The sequence below is a fragment of the Mustela erminea genome, chromosome 8 (assembly GCF_009829155.1).
Source record: "Mustela erminea isolate mMusErm1 chromosome 8, mMusErm1.Pri, whole genome shotgun sequence".
Classification (NCBI taxonomy): Eukaryota; Metazoa; Chordata; class Mammalia; order Carnivora; family Mustelidae; genus Mustela; species Mustela erminea.
In genome coordinates this window covers 14716612-14735697 of record NC_045621.1, presented here as the reverse complement: position 1 = coordinate 14735697, position 19086 = coordinate 14716612, and the positions used below count along the sequence as shown (strand labels likewise).

Sequence of the window (19086 nt, the reverse complement as noted above, 5' to 3'; positions counted from 1 at the left end):
AAGATTCAAAGTACATGGTTGTTTATACATGTTCCTTCTGAACACAAATGCCAAAGCTTTGCTGATAAATGTCTGAGATAAGGTACTTTAAGAACATGCTGAGGAAATTTTTAATTAGTCATATTAAATCATTAAAAGATTAGAAAAATTATGCCATACTTATTTGCCTGATCTATATAACCGATTAAGTAAATGCAATTTATTTAAAGATGACTATTTAAAACTTGAAAACACAGCACTAAGAAGAAGCAAGAAAGATAAAATAGTAGTAAGGAATCTTCAGAACCACAACTGGGCCAAAACTTGGGCTTCTAAGAAAGAAAAGACAAAAGCTTAATTTTCTAAAGAGTTAGTTCCATTATGGGCTATTGTTTTTAAAAGGTTGACAAAAATTATACTTACCTTTACTCCATGTCCAATATCATCTAGAATTGTATAGTCAATAGGTTTTCTAATATAACGAACTGGTCGTTCAAGATTGGCCGGAGCAATAATTTTATGTGTCCTTGAAGTGTTTTTATTGGTAGTCAAAATACCGATCTCTCTTCTTGCAACTTTCTCTTTATGAATATCAACAGTCTGCAAAACATAATATAAACACAACACAAAAATGTATAGCTGTATTACTCAGAAAAATAAAAATATAAATCCTCAGAGATTTAACATCATTATTCATATACTTGAGCTCCACTGCTAAATTTTGTCCTTTTTGGACCTACTGGCTTTCTCCATTCTTATGCTAACGCAAGGGTCGCAAATCATGGCCAAAAGACCCAATCTGGCCCACAAACTGTTTTTTTACAACCTGAAGTTTTTGTTTTGTTTGGCTTTAACAACTCAGGAGTAGTGGTTACATGTTTTAGTGGTTTTTAAAAGTCAGAAAAAGATAATGTCATAACATGAAAATTATACAGAATTCAAATTTCTGTTCCCATAAATAAAATTTATGGGAACAGAAATTTAGCTATTCTAATTGCATACATATTTTCACAGTACAGAGGCAGAGATGAGAAGTTAAAGCAAAGACTGATGGCCTGCAAAGCCTAAAATATTTATTAGCTGGGCCTTGACAGAAAAAGTGTGCCAACCTTTGGGTTAAAGCATGCTAACTTTTCCCCAAACTCCATTAATATTTAAACTAACATAATGATTAAGAAAGCCCGAAGTATTAATTTGGTTACATTTTAAAATGACCTATTAATATAATTTCCATTGGTGTTCAAATGCTTTTTTATTTACCAAAAAAAGAGAGGCTTAAAATATACATACACTGTTAACAGTCATCTTTTTATCAAAACAAAACACTTAAGTTTGCTTAGATTTTATCATGACAAATATTTATAAAATATTTCATTAATTCATCCTATTTATTAAATGTTCACATAGGATAAATGTGTTTTTTTACTTAGTCTTCTATTTGCTAATAGATGGTGACTTTCTGCACACAGATAACTAATACACTTAAACAGCATTTTTCTTTTTCTTTTTTTTTTTTTAAGATTTTATTTATTAATTTGACAGAGAGAAATCACAAGTAGACAGAGAGGCAGCCAGAGAGAGAGAGAGGGAAGCAGGCTCCCTGCTGAGCAGAGAGCCCGATGCGGGACTCAATCCCAGGACCCTGAGATCATGACCTGAGCCGAAGGCAGCGGCTTAACCCACTGAGCCACCCAGGCGCCCTAAACAGCATTTTTCAAACAGCAGGTTGTAATTTGGTGAAGAGCAATGATTTTAAATAAAAAAGAACATAAATACTAGACTGTATATACGCATATTATTTTTTCCTGAAACATTTATTTATGTATATAACTATATATATAGATATATAGATACACAGATATACAGAATACATACAGAAATTGTGTATTGGACGCAATGTAAAATATATTTTTTACAGTGTACTGCAGTCAAAAAAGTAGGAAAAAACCTCATTAAAATTGTTCATATCTCTCACACCACTCCTGGCTCAAGCAGCAATTAAGAGACATTACTTCCTCCCCGGCCCTACTTCACTTTCCCCTCTCCTAAGATAGAACCCAGTAATAACATAGAAATGAAAAGATGATAACCATTATGACAGTACTAACTATCACTTTAAGAAATCTGAAAATGGGGGTGCCTGGGTGGTTCAGGAGGTTAAGCATCTGCCTTTGGCTCAGGTCATGATCTCAGGGTCCTGGGATGAAGTCCCACATTGGGCTCTCTGCTAGGTGGGGAGTCTGCTTCTCCCTTTCACTCTCCCTCTGTGCTCTCTCAAATGAACAAATAAAATCTTAAAAAAAAAAAAGAAAGAAAGAGAAAAGAAAAAGACATCTGAAAGCAGGGCACCTGGGTAGCTCAGGAGGTTAAACGTCTGCCTTAGTCTCAGGTCATGATCCCAGGGTCCTGGGGTCGAGTCCCACATCGGAGTCCCTGCTCAGTGGAGAGCCTACTTTTTCCTTTGCCTGCCATCCCCCCGCCTGTGCTCTCTCTCTCGCTCTCTGACAAATAAATAAATAAAATCTTAAAAAAAAAAAAAAAAAGAAAAGAAACCATAAGAATGCAAACCCAACTGTCCAGAGTCAAATTCTAAGTTAACTGCAAATTGAACCTTCAATTTCAAATTTTTGTGGTGAAAATATTAACAAATTTCCGGAGAATAAAAATGGGAAAGCAAATTTCCATATGTGCATTAATATACAATTACATTTTATACTAAGCACATACTTTTTAACTGTTTGAAAAAACTGAGACTTTTTTTTAAAAAGCACTAAAAACATCTGATCATGCCTGGGGCCTAGAGGCACTTATATACTACTTCTGTGTTCACTTTATATACACACAAATACACAGCCCAAACCCACAGATCACTACACTAAGGATTAAACAAAAACCAATATAGCAAAGGAAAAGATTTCAGAACTATAAACCTAATCTAGGCTCTTCCAGCTTCCTGGGAGGGAAGGCAAAGTGCAAACAATGAGTTTCAAGAAAATACATCCGGGGTGCCTGGGTGGCTCAGTGGGTTAAAGTCTCTGCCTTTGGCTCAGGTCATGATCTCGGGGTCCTGGGATCGAGCCCCGCATCGGGCTCTCTGCTCGGCGGGGGGCCCGCTTCCTCCTCTCTGCCTCCTCTCTGCCTGTGTCTCTGCCTACTTGTGATTTCTGTCTGTCAAATAAATAAATAAAATCTTAAAAAAAAGGAAAAAAGAAAATACATCCCTTCATCAGGAATGATAATTTTGCCAACACTAAACTTTAAAAAGAATTGGTTGGAGGAATTTTGAAGAGAAAAATGTTGCTTCTTATATTAATTCTAGGTAAAAACGGAAGGCATGTTTAAAACATAATTCTTGACAGCATACATAACCACAGAAAATCACAAGAATTGAGTTTGGTTATATAATATTCCTAGCTGTCTACTCTAAAATAATTCCTACATCTTAGAAAACGAGAGCAGCTTCTCAACAGTGATACTCTTAACATTTTGATCATTTTGTTGTTGTGGGAGGCTGTCCTGAGCACTGCGTGATGTGAACAAGTATCCCAGCAGACCTGCAGCACTCCCCGGAACCAAGCTCTGAGAACCAAAACTGTCTGACATTGCCAAATGTCCCCGTGGGGGTAAAACTCACTGCTCAACAACCAGTGCTGTATAGGAAAGACAAATTCACTTGTCCTTACATTATGCCCTCTCAAATGTCAATTGTTTCCAAACTTGTTACAAGAGTGGACTTAAGAGATTAATGTCTCTAGTGTCTGGCTACGTATAGATATTCGGTTTCATTCGCTTTTTTAAAAAATCTACATAATAAAAGTCATAAATGGTTAAGATAACCAAAGAGCATAATTTGTATTCTTGCCATCTTACTACCACACTAGGCTGAACTGTAGGAGTTCTTGTGAACAAAATCAAATACATATTCAGAAAATAGCTATGGTTTTATTTGGAGTCTGAATAACAGAGACAACAAATCTAATCCATAAGGAAGGAGGAGAAAGTTTGGTCCATAACATTCTGAAATTTTCAGGAATCACCTACTTCAAATTTTTCAAAGCTTTCTCTTGGGGAAAATCATATTCAAATTAGAGTAACAGAATGAACACTCCTCTCTCTATATATACCTACCATCCAGCTTCAGCACTCATCAACTCACAGCCAACTGCAAGTATTAAAAGAATTTTGGGGGGCACCTGGGTGGTTCAGTGGGTTGGGCCTCGGCCTTCGACTCGAGTCATGGTCTCAGGGTCCTGGGATCGAGCCCCGCATCGGGCTCTCTGCTCACCAGGCGGCCTGCTTCCTCCTCTCTCTGCCTGACTCTCTGCCTGCCTCTCTGCCTCATTGTGGTCTCTCTGTCTCTCTCTCTCGGTTAAATAAATAAATAAAATCTTTAAAAAAAAAAAAAAGAATTTTTTTTTTTAAAGATTTTATTTATTTATTTGAGAGAGAGACAGTGAGAGAGAACATGAGCGAGGAGGTCAGAGAGAGAAGCCGACTCCCCGTGGAGCTGGGAGCCTTATGCGGGACTCGATCCCGGGATTCCGGGATCATGACCTGAGCCGAAGGCAGTTGTCCAACCAACTGAGCCACCCAGGCGTCCCAAAAAAAGAATTTTTGTAAAGCTCCTATGAGGGCACCTGGGTGGCTCAGTGGGTTAAGCCGCTGCCTTCGGCTCAGGTCATGATCTCAGGGTCCTGGGATCGAGTCCCGCATCGGGCTCTCTGCTCAGCAGGGAGCCTGCTTCCCTCTCTCTCTCTGCCTGCCTCTCCATCTACTTGTGATTTCTGTCAAATAAATAAATGAAATCTTTTTAAAAAAATAAATAAATAAAGCTCCTATGATGTTTTTAATTAAAAATATGGCTTCTCTGTTTTTCCTAAATCAGATTCATAGCTTTCACTAATCACCACTGCATTTGCCTTCATAATATTCTTTGACATGACTAAACTAGACTGCATTAAAGTTAAATTTTGGAAGAACTAGTTCAAAACTGATATTTAGGAAGAATTTTAATAGTAAGAAAAAATTATTCCAAATTTGTCCTGGATTTCTGAAATAACTAGCTACATGACAATAAATTTATTCTTACTTAGTGGAGATCTCAGTAACAGCTCTTACATGTGGCAAGTAAAATATGTGTTTAACAAACAAAGATGACCAAAACTAATGCAAGCACACTTCTAATAAACACTATTGTTTTTTGCTACCTGTTAACCAAAAACACACCAAGTAATATCACTGCAACTGTGTGGACTATTCTTACTGAAAGATCCTTATTAATGTGTGTCTCTATCCTACTCATTCCAACTGCCGGGTCTGATTTCACATGCTGTGGGCCTCCCCATGGCATCTCAGCTCTGCAGTGCTAAACCCAAGGCCTCGAAAACCCCTCTTATCACCTTGAGATAGTCATACTGGCTCCCAGCTCCCTTGGAAGCCTGAGACCCATTCTCACATCTCCTTCATTGATCCAAACACATACAGGCCACAACAGATATCGAGAAGGTACTCTATCAAGTACTTTGTTTTAGGATTATCCATGCACTGTTGTGTCCCATTAACACAGATAATCGAGAGGTGACTGTACTGCACAAGTACCTCAGACCACAGACCATCAGTGTAGGAAAGTATCTGCAAACACCTACAGTGGATTAACTCAACTAAGTTGAGTGTTTTCAAATGTTTCCATTTTTATTAGTAAGTTACTGTTTCAAATAAGTATTTAATTATTTAAATGACAAATATGCTTTAAATTATTCATGTCCCTTAAAACAAATTAGTTACTACTAAATGATAATTTTCAGTTATTCATTTTTTAATAAAATGATATAAACTATACATAAGAAGTTAATTTAAGGGGTGCCTGGGTGGCTCAGTGGGTTAAAGCCTCTGCCTTCGGCCCTGGTCATGATCCCAGGGTCCTGGGATTGAGCCCCACATCTGGTTCTCTGCTCAGCAGGGAGCCTGCTTCCTCCTCTCTCCCTGCCTGCCTCTCTGCCTGCTTGTGATCTCTGTATGTCTGTCAAATAAATAAATAAAATCTTTTAAAAAAAAAAAAGAAGTTAATTTAAGAACTGTATAAATCCTATTTTTATGCATAATTACATATTGATGAACTTTAGTATAATTTCCTTAATTTAAAATTGAATTTTGGGGGTGCCTGAGTGGTTCAGTCAGTTAAGTGTCTGCCTTCAGCTCAGGTCCTGGGATTGAGCCCCACACTGGGCTCTCTCAGTGGGGAGCCTGCTTCCCCCTCTCTCTCTCTACCTACTTGTGATCTCTGTCAAATAGAAAAAAATAAAAACAGGGGTGCCTGGGTGGCTCAGTGGGTTAAGCCGCTGCCTTCGGCTCAGGTCATGAGCTCAGGGTCCTGGGATCGAGTCCCGCATCGGGCTCTCTGCTCAGCAGGGAGCCTGCTTCCTTCTCTCTCTCTCTGCCTGCCTCTCAGTGTACTTGTAATTTCTCTCTGTCAAATAAATAAATAAAATCTTTAAAAAAATAAAAAATAAAAATATAAAAAAAATAAAAACAAAAATAATAAAAATAAAAGTAAAAAAAAATAAATCTTTAAAAAAAATCTGCCATTCCTGGGGCAGCTGGCTGGCTCACTCAGTGGAGCATGATCTCAGGATTCTAAGTGCGACCCCCACAATGGGTGTAAGAGATTACTTAAAAATTAAAATAATAATAAAAATAATAAAATTGCCATCCTTAAAATACCTAAGGTAGTCCACATCAAGAACCTATCCTAATACTTCTGATGGTGAGTGTGGTATATATTAGTATACTACTTAATGCTATATTATTCACTTACTACAAAAAAGTCTGACACTAAATAGTTGTATTCTATCCTGTTTGATATTTAGAGAAGGAGTTATTACTCTGTTTGTTGAAAACAACACAACTATGTATGTTCCTAACACATCTTCAGGATACATAATTGGTAGAGTCAATGGAATTCCCATCCTCAGATTCTAATTCAGAATAATTTAGAAAATAATTGTTACATCAGAGTAATAGAAGGTTGAGGTCAGAGGGGCACAGATGGAGGTACACAGCAAAGTCAGCAGAACAGAAAGAAAAAAAAATTCATTTGTGAGAATCTCAAAAGAAAAAAGAATTCAAAATGGAAGATAGCTCAGAAATCATCTAATCAGTCCTACCATTTTACAGATGAGAAAACTGAAGTTCAAGTTGGTCAAATGTCAGGCAAGTCAGCAGAAGAACCAAAATAAAACCTGGATCCCTGACCCCCCGCCCATTCCCAAAGCTATGGAAAAAAGAGCTAGAGCACAGAAGGCTAAAAAGTGAGAAAGTTCTTCCCCAGGAGACAGGAAAAAGAATAGCTGAAAAATATTTCAATCCTTAAAGCAAATAATAAAAAATATATAATTTTTAAAAATTTACTGATTTCTTAGATATAGCCTCCATCCCCCCATTTCTCTTATTCAACCTCTCACTCAACATACTATTTTGTATAGACTTAACAGGTGTTGGACAGCTGCGGATAACCTCACCCGTCCAGGGATTGTTCAACTCCAAATGAAGATGATTCAAAACAAATAAAAATATAAATAAATAAATAAATAATTGTACAAAAGAAAATTCAACATATTCAGGGCTCTGACTCAGGCCCCTGTTATTTCTGATCTTCTAAATCTCTATCCACTTATCTTTCCCATTTTTCACTTATTCCATTAAAATATTTTAAAAGACCATACTAATTAGACCTACAAATTATAAGTAGATTTATGTGCTACTCAAAAATAAAAATGTTCTCATTAATGAATACATAATAATTACAATTTAAGATAGACTTACTCACCTTTCTCCTCAAGACTGCAACTTTCTCTACCAAAGTAGTACAGAATTATCAAAAAACAGATCATTATTGGAGAGCCTGGACGGCTCAGTCAGGAGAGCATCCGACTCTTGACCTCTGGGTCATGAGTTGGATCATGCCACACACTGCATATGGAGATTGCTTAAAAAAATAGATGATTATCTTTCACTGTCATTTGCTTACTGTCTACTACCTTCACAATCACTCCTATTTTCTCTTACAAACTAATAACAAGTTGTTCATCCTCTTTAGGAACTCTAATATATTAATTTTTCTTCTGTATTCACCCTTCTTTCTTTTTTAGGTCCTTTGCTAATAAGACTTCAAACACACAAAAATTTTAAGACTTTCAAACTTCAAAATTCTCTATCAGATTAGCCATTTGTCAACATTCCTCCTATAGAAATCTAAGTTCATCTATTTCATCATTATTGTTTCCTCCAAGGGGTCTCTTCAGAATAAAATGTACATCTCATTCATTAAAACTCACCAATTCAAAAAAAACAAAACAACAAAAACAAAAACCTCATCAATTCTTTTGGGGTTTTGTTTTTTACTTGAAGACACACAGCAATACAACAAGCAGCAAATTATACAGTTTACAGAAGTTTATACGTGGGTGGCATCCAGGTGGCTCAGTCAATTAAACCTCTAACTCTTGATCTCAGCTCAGGTCTTGATCAGGTTCATGAGTTCAAAGCCCTGCACTGAGATCCACACTGGGCAAGGAGCCTACTTAAAAAAGGAAAAAGTTTAGGGGCACCTGGGTGACTCAGGCTGTTAAGCATCTGCCTTCAGCTTCAGGATCCTGGGATTAAGCCCCACATCAGGCTCTCTGCTCAGCTGGGAGTCTGCTTCTCCCTCTGACCCCACTCCCATGCTTTCTTTCCCTCTCTCTCTCTCAAATAAATAAAATCTTTAAAAAAAAAAAAAAGTGTTTAGGGGTTCCTGGGTGGCTCAGTGGGCTAAGTGGCTGCCTTTGGCTCAGGTCATGATCCCAGGGGCCTGGAATCAAGCACCCCATCTGGTTCCTTGCTCAGCAGGCAGCCTGCTTCTCTCTCTGCCTGGCACTACCCCTGCTTGTGCTCTCTCGCTCTCTGTCAAATAAATAAAATCTAAAATAAATAAAATCTCAAAATAAATAAATAAATAAAAGGTTATATGGAATATAAAGAAAATGTTACAGTAGTAAATTCAAATTCAAGATTAAATTTAGTATTAAATAACAACTAATCCCTCTAAATTAGTCTGATGGAAATTTCAAGTAACAGAAATAATATGAGTACTCCTGTATCTGATTTGATTTTCTGGACTGTATTTTATTTAATTATACAAGTTAAGTTTCAGACTTTGAAAAATTATTAGTCAATTTCAGAAGAGTCCTGAACTCTTAAGATGAACAAAAAGAAAATATAATGCCCTTTTTTATAAAGGACATCTTAAAATTTGTTATTCCAGAAGAGTTCTAATCATTTAGTTATAAAAGAGTGTCAAATACTACATCAACAGGGGCGCCTGGGTGGCTCAGTGGGTTAAGCCGCTGCCTTCGGCTCAGGTCATGATCTCAGGGTCCTGGGATCGAGTCCCACATTGGGTTCTCTGCTCAGCAGGGAGCCTGCTTCCCTCTCTCTCTCTCTCTCTCTCTGCCTGCCTCTCTGCCTCCTTGTGATCTCTGCCTGTCAAATAAATAAATAAATAAAATCTTTAAAAAAAAAAAATACTACATCAACAGACACCTGGGTGGCTCAGTTAAGCATCTGCCTTCAGCTCAGGTCATGATCCCAGGGTCCTGGGATAGAGTCCCCACATGTGGCTCTTTGCTCAGCAGGAAGCCTGCTTCTCCCTCTGCCTACCACTCCCTCTGTTTGTACTCTCTCTCTGTGACAAATAAAAAAATAAGTAATCTTCAAAAAAAATGAATACTACATCAAGTCACTCAAAGGACAGTGCTGAACTGGGAAAGTTCCAAAGATCTCATCAAAGAGAAGCAGGCACATCAAAACCTTTATCTTTTTAATGTTTTTTTAAAATTCATTTTACAATTACAAACTCGCTTCTCAGTGAAGTATTTAAATGGCTCCAAAATACCAAAATGGATATGAAAGTAATGACACATACATGCAACATTATGCAGCCATTGAACATGTTTATGAAGAGCTCACAACGTCATGGGAGGATGTCTGTTACCACAGTAAGTTAAAAGGGTAAAATCCAAAATTCTATACATAATACAATCACACCTACATTTTAAAAACTATTTATAAAAAAAAAGTATTGGAACAAAGTAAAGCAAAGTAGTAAAGGTGAAAAGTTTGAACAGTAGAAAAAGGTGTTTTTTTTTCCATTTTATTGTTTCTATATATTATGAGAACAGATTTTAAAATGGAAAAAGTATAACATTAATTTTTTTAAGTTTTATATAAGGATAATTCCATAAGTTCACTTAGGTTAATATGTCCATTATGTAGGTATGGTACCATCCTGGTAAACAAAAATCCTACCAGGAGCATATGTGCTGCCGAAGCGAGCACAAAAATCCTACCAAGAGAAAAAAAAATTAAAGAAGTGATAAGGCTATCATGTTAATATCTTTTAAGAAAGATAAAGAAACATGAAATCTGATAAAAGTTGGAAGAAACCAGACACATTTTTACCTCAATGCTGATTATTTTCCTATGACTACTGAATTTTAATAGAAACCATTAAAATCTTCCCTGTCAAAATCACAGAGAAGATAATCACTCAACAAAAAGAACAAAAAACAACCTGACACTGAATTTGTATTTTCCAAATCGTATGTGTGAGTAAATCACATAGTAAAGGCTGCCAGCATGATACAGATAGCTTATGTTTAACAAGTGTTCCTCATAGGCAAAATAGGAAAACAGTGTTGTCTCACTTGCGAAATATGATTGATTGAAGATTCCATCCTCCGCAGCTGGGATGCCTGAATATCCAGCATCTGTAGGACATTGTTGGCCAAGGTATTTATCAGATAGGCAACACTTGCTAAGGACTGGGTGGTGTAGGCTTTGGTTTCTTCTAGAGCTCGCTGCTTATCTGCTGACTAAGGGGGAGAAAAAAAGATCATTAATTTAAAGATAATCCACTCTATCAATCTACTCTACAAAAATACTCATCAAAACCATTGTTTCCAAATCTATACACCCTAGTTAAAAAGGTTCTGAATGTTGATTATCATTATCATGTAAACCCAACAAGTACTGAATGAGTTGACTAACATTTTCATGTTGAATATGTACCTCTTTGTATAGATGCAAATAAAATCCTATACCCATTATTTTAAAAATGAGATCCACTGGACATTTTGAGCAATGGCAGCAGTATATAGCTTCTCAAGATAACTGTTTGGAAAGGTAGCACTGATTTGAATATATAAATTCCGGCATCCATTTTCCCACTTTCCCGAATTTGTTCTTTCCTTCCCCTCTAAATATGAAATGGGTCTATAATGTAGTATCTCACTAAGGTAATCATAATGACAAAACAATTATGATAATGAAAAGTAAAAATAACAAAGTAAACAAAAATGGGTAAAATGCTGTAAATAATGAGAAATTAAAATAAAAATAATTAAAGGGGCGCCGGGGTAGTTCAGTCAGTTGTGCGTCCTACTCTTGATTTTGGCTTGGATCATGGTCTCAGGGTCATGGCGTCAAGCCCCACATTGGGCACCATACTCAGTGCACAGTCTACTTGAGATCCTCTCTCTCCCCACCTCAACCCTCTTCTCCAATGTTAATAAATAAAATAAATCATTTTTTAAAAATAAAATAATCAAAGAAATCTTTCTTCTCAAGCATTTTAAGTGTCACAACTCTGTAAGACATAATTTGCTAAGTATCAAAACAGAGTGCACGGTAAAAAGTGGTTAATTCATCATTTCCAAGGTCCCAAGGCAAAACAATGATAAAGATATATATTCTATGCTGCTAAATACAGGACACCATCTTATTGTCCTAGTTCTGGATAAATACTGTGGTTCAGTAGAAAGCACACAAGCCTCTGAACCAGAAATCTTTTATTTTCATGTAGGCTCTACTATTTACTACAACATATCAGCTTGGACAAGAGTAACAGTTTCTCAATTTCCTCAGTTACAAAGCAGAAAAAATAAACCTCCGTATCAACCATTCTAAGTAGTGTGAACACCAAATAAAATAATGAATCTAAAACCACTTTCTAAAACTACAAATCCTTCTATGTAACAACTGTCATTATTTCTTTGAGTGGTCATTAACTGCTCGAAGTCCACCATGTTCCACTCTTCTCTCCTATACAATAAAGGAATCAAAATTAACAACCCCATATATGTTTTTCCAGGGAGAGCAAAATTCTTTTGAAGAAGCAGCAGTCAACAAAATAATCAAATGATACCCAGTTTAATGTGCAAAGAGTTAAGGATAACTATATTAGCTTTTTTTCTTTGCTATTCTTTTCTAATCCTTAGTAATTTCACTCTCCTCAATACCTGAATTAACAACAGAGTTGAAGCCAAATTTGGCTGAAGATAAATACTTCTTAGAAAACACTATAAAGACTTCTAGATTCTGATTGTACATTTAAGTAGCTTAGAAGTCACCATTCCATCCTAACAAGTGAAAAGCTCAACACAACAAAAAAATCAACGACTTTTCTTGAATTCATAGTAAAAGCAGCAAGTCATTAATACTTTTCAGATATTACTCTAAATCAAAGTATTCACTATAGAGAATAATTCAGAACTGAAACAATTTATTTGACAATATACTTCTTCAAAGGATCAAGAGGACAGATATTTGGGTAGATATAATTATTTCCAATGCATCCTTTTTTATATTCATGGTATCTGAGATTTTCTGAAAAGCAAATATTACCACTTCATGCTCCACTTCTGCTCCTAGTCTATTGTGAAATCATGGAGCTGATTGATCTTCATCAAAGATATGAAAGACTCTTTTTAAATAGGCCTTGTGTGTATCTACTTTTCTTTGGAAGATTGAGGACACTGAAATGTAAAATGTATGAAGAAAACCTAAATAGAGATGCTGTTTGTGGCTGACATAACACTGATATAAATCAACATAAAGTATGTATTCAGGGCATCATTGAAGTAACACAAAGGAACACTCTGAATTTTATAAACATATTGCTATAAATATATCAATCTTTAGGGAAAAAGTTGGCAATCCATTAAAATCCTGATGTATATTTCTAATGGCAATTATGTCACAAAGTCATGAATATATAGAAGTCATGAATATCAGCTGATGAGATTGAAACAAACAAAAAACTTCAGATATCAAAGTATAGCTAACTCTTTCCTAAAAGGGTATACATTTATTTTACATCCACATTTACTAAATAATTCACCTCAGTCTAGAAAACCAAAGAAATAACAACTCTCTGGTCATTACAGGAGAAGAACAAGAATGCTTCCTGATTGCTTATAATCTGTCTTTTGACCAGGGAGCACATAGTGGATTCTGAAGTGCTTTATTAGGACTATGTGTGGACTTAATATATTTTATTTAATAAGACTATACAGTTTCTAATGTATTAAAAGAAAAAAAATATATTCCTGGAACCCTTGAGAGGAGAGGACACAGGTGATATGATCACTATAGAAATCCAAAAGAACTGAGAAAAAACCTCCTGGACCTAATAAGAGATTACAATAAGATGGCAGGATACAAGGTTAACAGACAAAAGTCAATTGCTTTCCAGCAATGAACAAGTGGAATGTGACATTAAAAACACAATCTCTCTCTGTCAAATAAATAAATAAAATCTTTAAAAAAAAAAAAAGAAAAGCAAACATACAAACATACATTCCAGGTTTCTGTTATCAGCTACTTTCAAGACAGGCATATCTATGTCAAATTTCACAAATGTTGATGCAAACAAAAGATGTATAAATTGAAAAAGATGCTTAACTATAGAGAATGAACAGATGCCTACCTCGTGGAGGCGGGCTGGGGGATGGTGAAATAGGCGAGGGGGATTAAGAGTGCACTTACGACGAGCACTGAGCGATGTAGAGATAGAATTGCTGAATCTCTACACAGCACACCTGAAACTAATAGAACACTACATGTTAACTATACTAGAAATAAATTTAAAACTTATTATTTTTTAAAGATTTTATTTATTTATTTGAGAGAGAGAGAGAAAGAAATCATGAGAGGAGAGAGGTCAGTGGGAGAAGCAGACTCTCTGCCAATCAGGGAGCCCAATGTGGGACTCAATCCCAGGACCCCAGGATCACGACATGAGCCAAAGACAGTTGCTTAACCAACTGAGCCACACAGGCGCCCCTAAAACTTATTTTTTATGATTTATTTATTTGAGAGAGAGCAAGCAAGCAAGCAAGCAAGCACAAGAGCAGAGGGAGGGGAAGAGGGAGAGAGAGAAGCAGACTCCCTGCTGAGTAAGGAGCTGGACACAGGGCTTGATTCCAGGACCCTGAGATCATGACCTGTGCTGAAATTAGATGCTTAACTAAATGAGCCAGGAGCCCCTAAAATTAAAAATAAACTTTATTTAAAAATGTAAAGATTATACTGTCATTAAACTTACAATATTTACTTAAAATTAGAATTATGCTTATAAATTACACCATAAACTGAAATTTATTTTTAAGAATTTAACAAGGATACCCTATAAAGATAACAAAATTTGAACTCTTCTATTCTAGCTAACATTTGCCAAAATTTTTCACACTATGCCTAAACAGATCATTCAAACAAGAGCCACAGATTGTAGGATTTTTAATGTAGCAGACTGTATCTTTTCAAGAATCATGAGTGATACTAAATCACTCATTCCCAAATGGAAGTTCATGGATATTCTCTTTAATAAATTTTTATAGTGTTTTAATTTTCATAATAATCTATTTACAAAATTTTAAAATTCACACATTAACATTACATAATATAAATTACCAAATAACTAAGAAAAAAAGCAAATTCAGCACTGCTTTGAGATTCAATTATGTTAGGTGCAAGTTATCCTACTGTAATTATAAAGCAAATTAATGAGATAAAAGAGGCAAACTTAATATATACATAATGCACTCACACCAAATGATGACCAAATATACATTACACTTGCTGTACAAATTAAAGTGTTTTGGGTTTTTTTAGATTGTTATTTATTTGACAGAGAGAGACACAGTGAGAGAGGGAACATAAGCAAGGGGTGTGGGGGAGAGAGAGCAGGCTTCCCGCTAAACAGGGAGCCTGATGCAGGGCTCAATCCCGGGACCCTGGAATCATGACCTGAGCCAAAGGCAGATGCTTAACTCCTGAGCCACCCAGGTGCCCCAAAAGTTTTTTTTTTATAGAGTCTGCAATTGCTTAAAGAATTTGAAGATGTAATTCATCCCAAGAAACCACCGTAGGGCAAGTTCATCATAATCAAAACAACCAGTAAACCTACCACCATATTTAAATTTCAAGGACAATGGAGTTTTTGCAAAGTATCACCCAGAACATTACTGTTTCTGACTTATTTTTATTCATTTAGTAGTTTTCTTTGTTTATAAATCTGCTACATATTTATAATTGTTACAAGAGAGCTATACTTGTAAGTGGTTTATATCTAATTTTATGTTTGATCATTAAATAACATTAGCATAAAAATTAAATGTATTTTTCAAAATAAGTTAACACAAGAAGTCAGATTTCTTTCTCTCCATATAAAAGGGTCTGTCCTTGGGATGCCTAAGTTGCTCAGTCAGTTGAGCCTCCAACTCTTGGTTTCCACTGAGGTCATATCTCAGGGTCGTGGAATGGAGCCTCTCGCACTGCACTCTTGTTGTAAAGTCTGCTTGAGAGTCCCTCTCCCTCTTCCCTGGCTTCTCCTCCCTCACCAAGCTCTCTCTCAAATAAATAAATCTTTTTAAAAAGGTGGGGGAGGTCTGTCCATAAATAAATAGACTTGTCCTTTACTCAAGCCTAAGAATTAAGATGTCAGTTTGGGGGTGCCTGGGTGGCTCAGTCAGTTAAATGCCCAACTCTTAATTTCAGCTCAGGTCATGAACGCCAGATCCTGAGATGGAGCCCCATACCAAGCACCACCTCTGGGCATGGAGCCAGCTTAGAATGTTCTCTCCCTCTTCCTCTGTTCCTCCCCATAGCTTGTGCTCTCTATCACTAAAATGGGTAAAATCTTAAAAAAAAAAAAATTACTATGTCAATTCATATGTAAATGTAAAAAAAGGATGCAAATACAGTCCTGTAAACATTAAGGTAATAGCTCCAGAACACATGTAGAGTACGGGAGATGAGTACTTTTTTCTTGGTCCCACAGAGTTAAGATTACATTCCATGAAGTAGAAATAATTCATTAATCTGTGATACTCATTCTTACACAAAATTCACAGACAAGTTAGCAACTATTTTCATTAATAGAAGAGGCAAAAATCTTGGGGCACCCGGGTGCTTCAGTCAGTAGGGCGTGCAGCTTCTGGTCCCTGCTCAGCTCATGATCTCACGGGCTCGTAAGACGGAGCCCACTGTCGGGCTCTGCACTCCGCAGGGAGTCTGCTTGAAGAGTCTCTCCCTTGGCCCTCCCCGCAACTCAGGCTCTCCTGCTTTCACATGCCCTCTTTATCCCTCTCTCATATAAATAAATAAATCTTTAAATAGAAGAGGCAAAAATCTGGTTCTCATAAACTGAAACAAAAATAACAAAAAATGACTATAGAAGTAAATGCTGAGTATGAATGCTACAATGAAGGAGAGCTATGTGGCCGCTGTTGACCAAAAAAAAAAAAAAGCTCAATCCAACATATTTACCCTATATATAAGACACTCTGCTCAGAGCTGAGGAATTTTAAAACATTGTATCTGCTCTCAAGGATCTATTATAGGAGAAAATTCACATAAATTACTAAAGTGAATTAAACAAGATGAATAAAAACGAAGTACAGTGAAATAAGAATAATATGATAGGGGCGTCTGGGTGGCTTAGTCGTTAAGCATCAGCCTTCAGCTCAGGTCATGATCCCAGGGTCCTGAGATCGAGTCCCACATGGGGCTCCCTGCTCCCAGGGAAGCCTGCTTCTCCCTCTCCTACTACCTCCGCTTATGCTCCCTCTCTTGCTGTCTCTCTCCCTGTCAAATAAATAAAAATCTTTAAAAAAAAATTCAACTTGCTTTAAGGAAAAAAAGAAGACTCTGATAGATGGTATGAGGAAAATGGCAGGCTGAAAACAATGTCAATTATGTCAAATACCTAGACAGATCTTTAACCAAGAAAAGAAAACAGAATTAATATAAATACACAGCTGATTCAGAAAAATAATCCCCACAGATTACCTGTATATTTTTAATAAGGTGAACCATCTGAAGCCAAGTCTTAAGTAAGTGTGTAAAAATAACTCTATTTCCTATTAATCTTCAAATACCAATGTCAGGAAACTTTCACATCATTATTACTTTGCACTAATAATCAAAACTGGCTAACAATGGGGACATGAGTTAATTTTTTTCATGGGATAAACACCCTATATATATACAACTCTCTATATGAACAACCATCTATATTTTTTCTTTTTAATCTGTAAAAAGCTTATTCTGTCTTGGCTTCTAAATCATGAGATTCTAACAATGGAATCAGAACTTATTCAGAAACCCATAATTTTTACTTAGCCATTAATTCTACCCCAACCTATTTCCAATGGGCATATTTGAGAGCAAAGCCATAGTCACCATCTTCTCTATCGGATCCTCCATCACTCAATTTGAATATTAAGAACATTCATTTTCAAATACATAGCTACTCCTCAATCCATCAATATAGTCATTCTAGAACCACTTTAGCACATGATCAACTAACAGTAAGCTGACACACCTGAGTCTGACACTATGAACCAATATTCTCCACCTTCATCAGGCCATAAATTACCCTAAAAACGTACCTCTATTCCAAAGGTTTCACTATTTTGGTCTAAGCGTATATAAACTCCACTAAACTTGTAGTTCTAAATCTATCTTAGAAAAATAATCAAATATGAAAGAAGGCACAGACAAGGGTGTTCACTGACACAGTGAATGGCAAAAGAGAAAAAACACAAGACTGATAAACAATACATTTATATGATACATTTATATAGTAATGAAAATAATGCTGTGTATTACTGAAATGGAAATACACCTACAAAATAATTAAATGCAAAAGGGCTGGTTACAAAGCAACTTGAACATTAATCATCCTACTTCGGTAGGTACCTATGTGTAAGTAAATATGAGCACAAGAAAAAAGTCAGAAAAAAATAAGTCCCACAATGTTATCGTAAATTTTCTCTGAATATTGACAATACAATTTATTTAGGTCTTTTAATAAAGATTTTTAATATGGTCCGTTTTTTTTTTTTAACTTCAGGGAAGTATTACTTGCCTTTTCAGAAAAAAATAAAGCTACTGTTTCTTTTTAAACTGTTACACAAGCATTAATACAAAAGTATAGAAAATTAAGAGTTCTGTCCTAGTCAACACTAAGAAATATTTTTAAGGCATACAAAGGTTCCAGAACAATTTTTTTAAATGTTTCTGAAATGTATTTTACATCTGTATGCTTACTAAAACAGTTATTTTGGGCTCAAAGCTTTATTCTTGGTATTTCTATATTCAAAACGAAGTTTTAAAGGACGGAGGTTTCTACACATCTACACTATGGATAAATTAAGCCAAGGATATTACGGTTTTATAAGAACCTGGTATAACAAGAGCTGAGATTTTTGTACTCACTTCAGCAGCATATCTACTAAGTTTGAGACCCCCCGCCATAAAGTGTTCAATGTAGACTGGAATAAATGTAGATAGATACTATTTCAGTAAAACTGAAAAATTTCTACTTTATCTTTAACCAAGAAGCCTATTAATGACAAAAGAAGATAAAATATCTTATTTCATGTAAAAGAAAGTCAACGGCAATTTAATAGAGGTAGTTTTGCAGTTCCTAAGCAGCAAGGTCTGATAAGTAAATACTTGTGACATACAACTTTTGCTATATATTTAACTATTGACTATATTATGGTTATAGGTCATGCACTAAAGGCAGTATGACACTTCAACCCAGCTATTTAACATTCCTATTTAAATGAGATTAAGTTACTGAAAAAAAGAAAAAAATCACTTAGATAAGAAAAAAATCATCATAGGTTTATAGAAAAACATAATGTATGTTCTGGTAAATACAAATAGTCCCATGAAGACAGATTCTTACACAGAATAGCAACCTTCCTGGCAGGTCCATAC

At 35.8% G+C, this 19086-nt stretch overlaps 1 protein-coding gene across 28 annotated transcripts in view; it reads right to left on the bottom strand.

The window, feature by feature from the left end:
• The window catches only part of ABI2 (abl interactor 2), a 118153-nt gene that overhangs the window by 44924 nt on the left and 54143 nt on the right, over positions 1-19086 (bottom strand). For all 28 annotated transcript variants that reach the window (XM_032354517.1, XM_032354504.1, XM_032354492.1 and 25 more), the window contains exons 2-3: positions 10722-10889; positions 403-579 (exon numbers count right to left, since the gene is read on the bottom strand). In XM_032354517.1, the coding sequence (XP_032210408.1) occupies positions 403-579; positions 10722-10889 (345 nt within the window). The remainder of the gene's footprint in view (positions 1-402; positions 580-10721; positions 10890-19086) is intronic.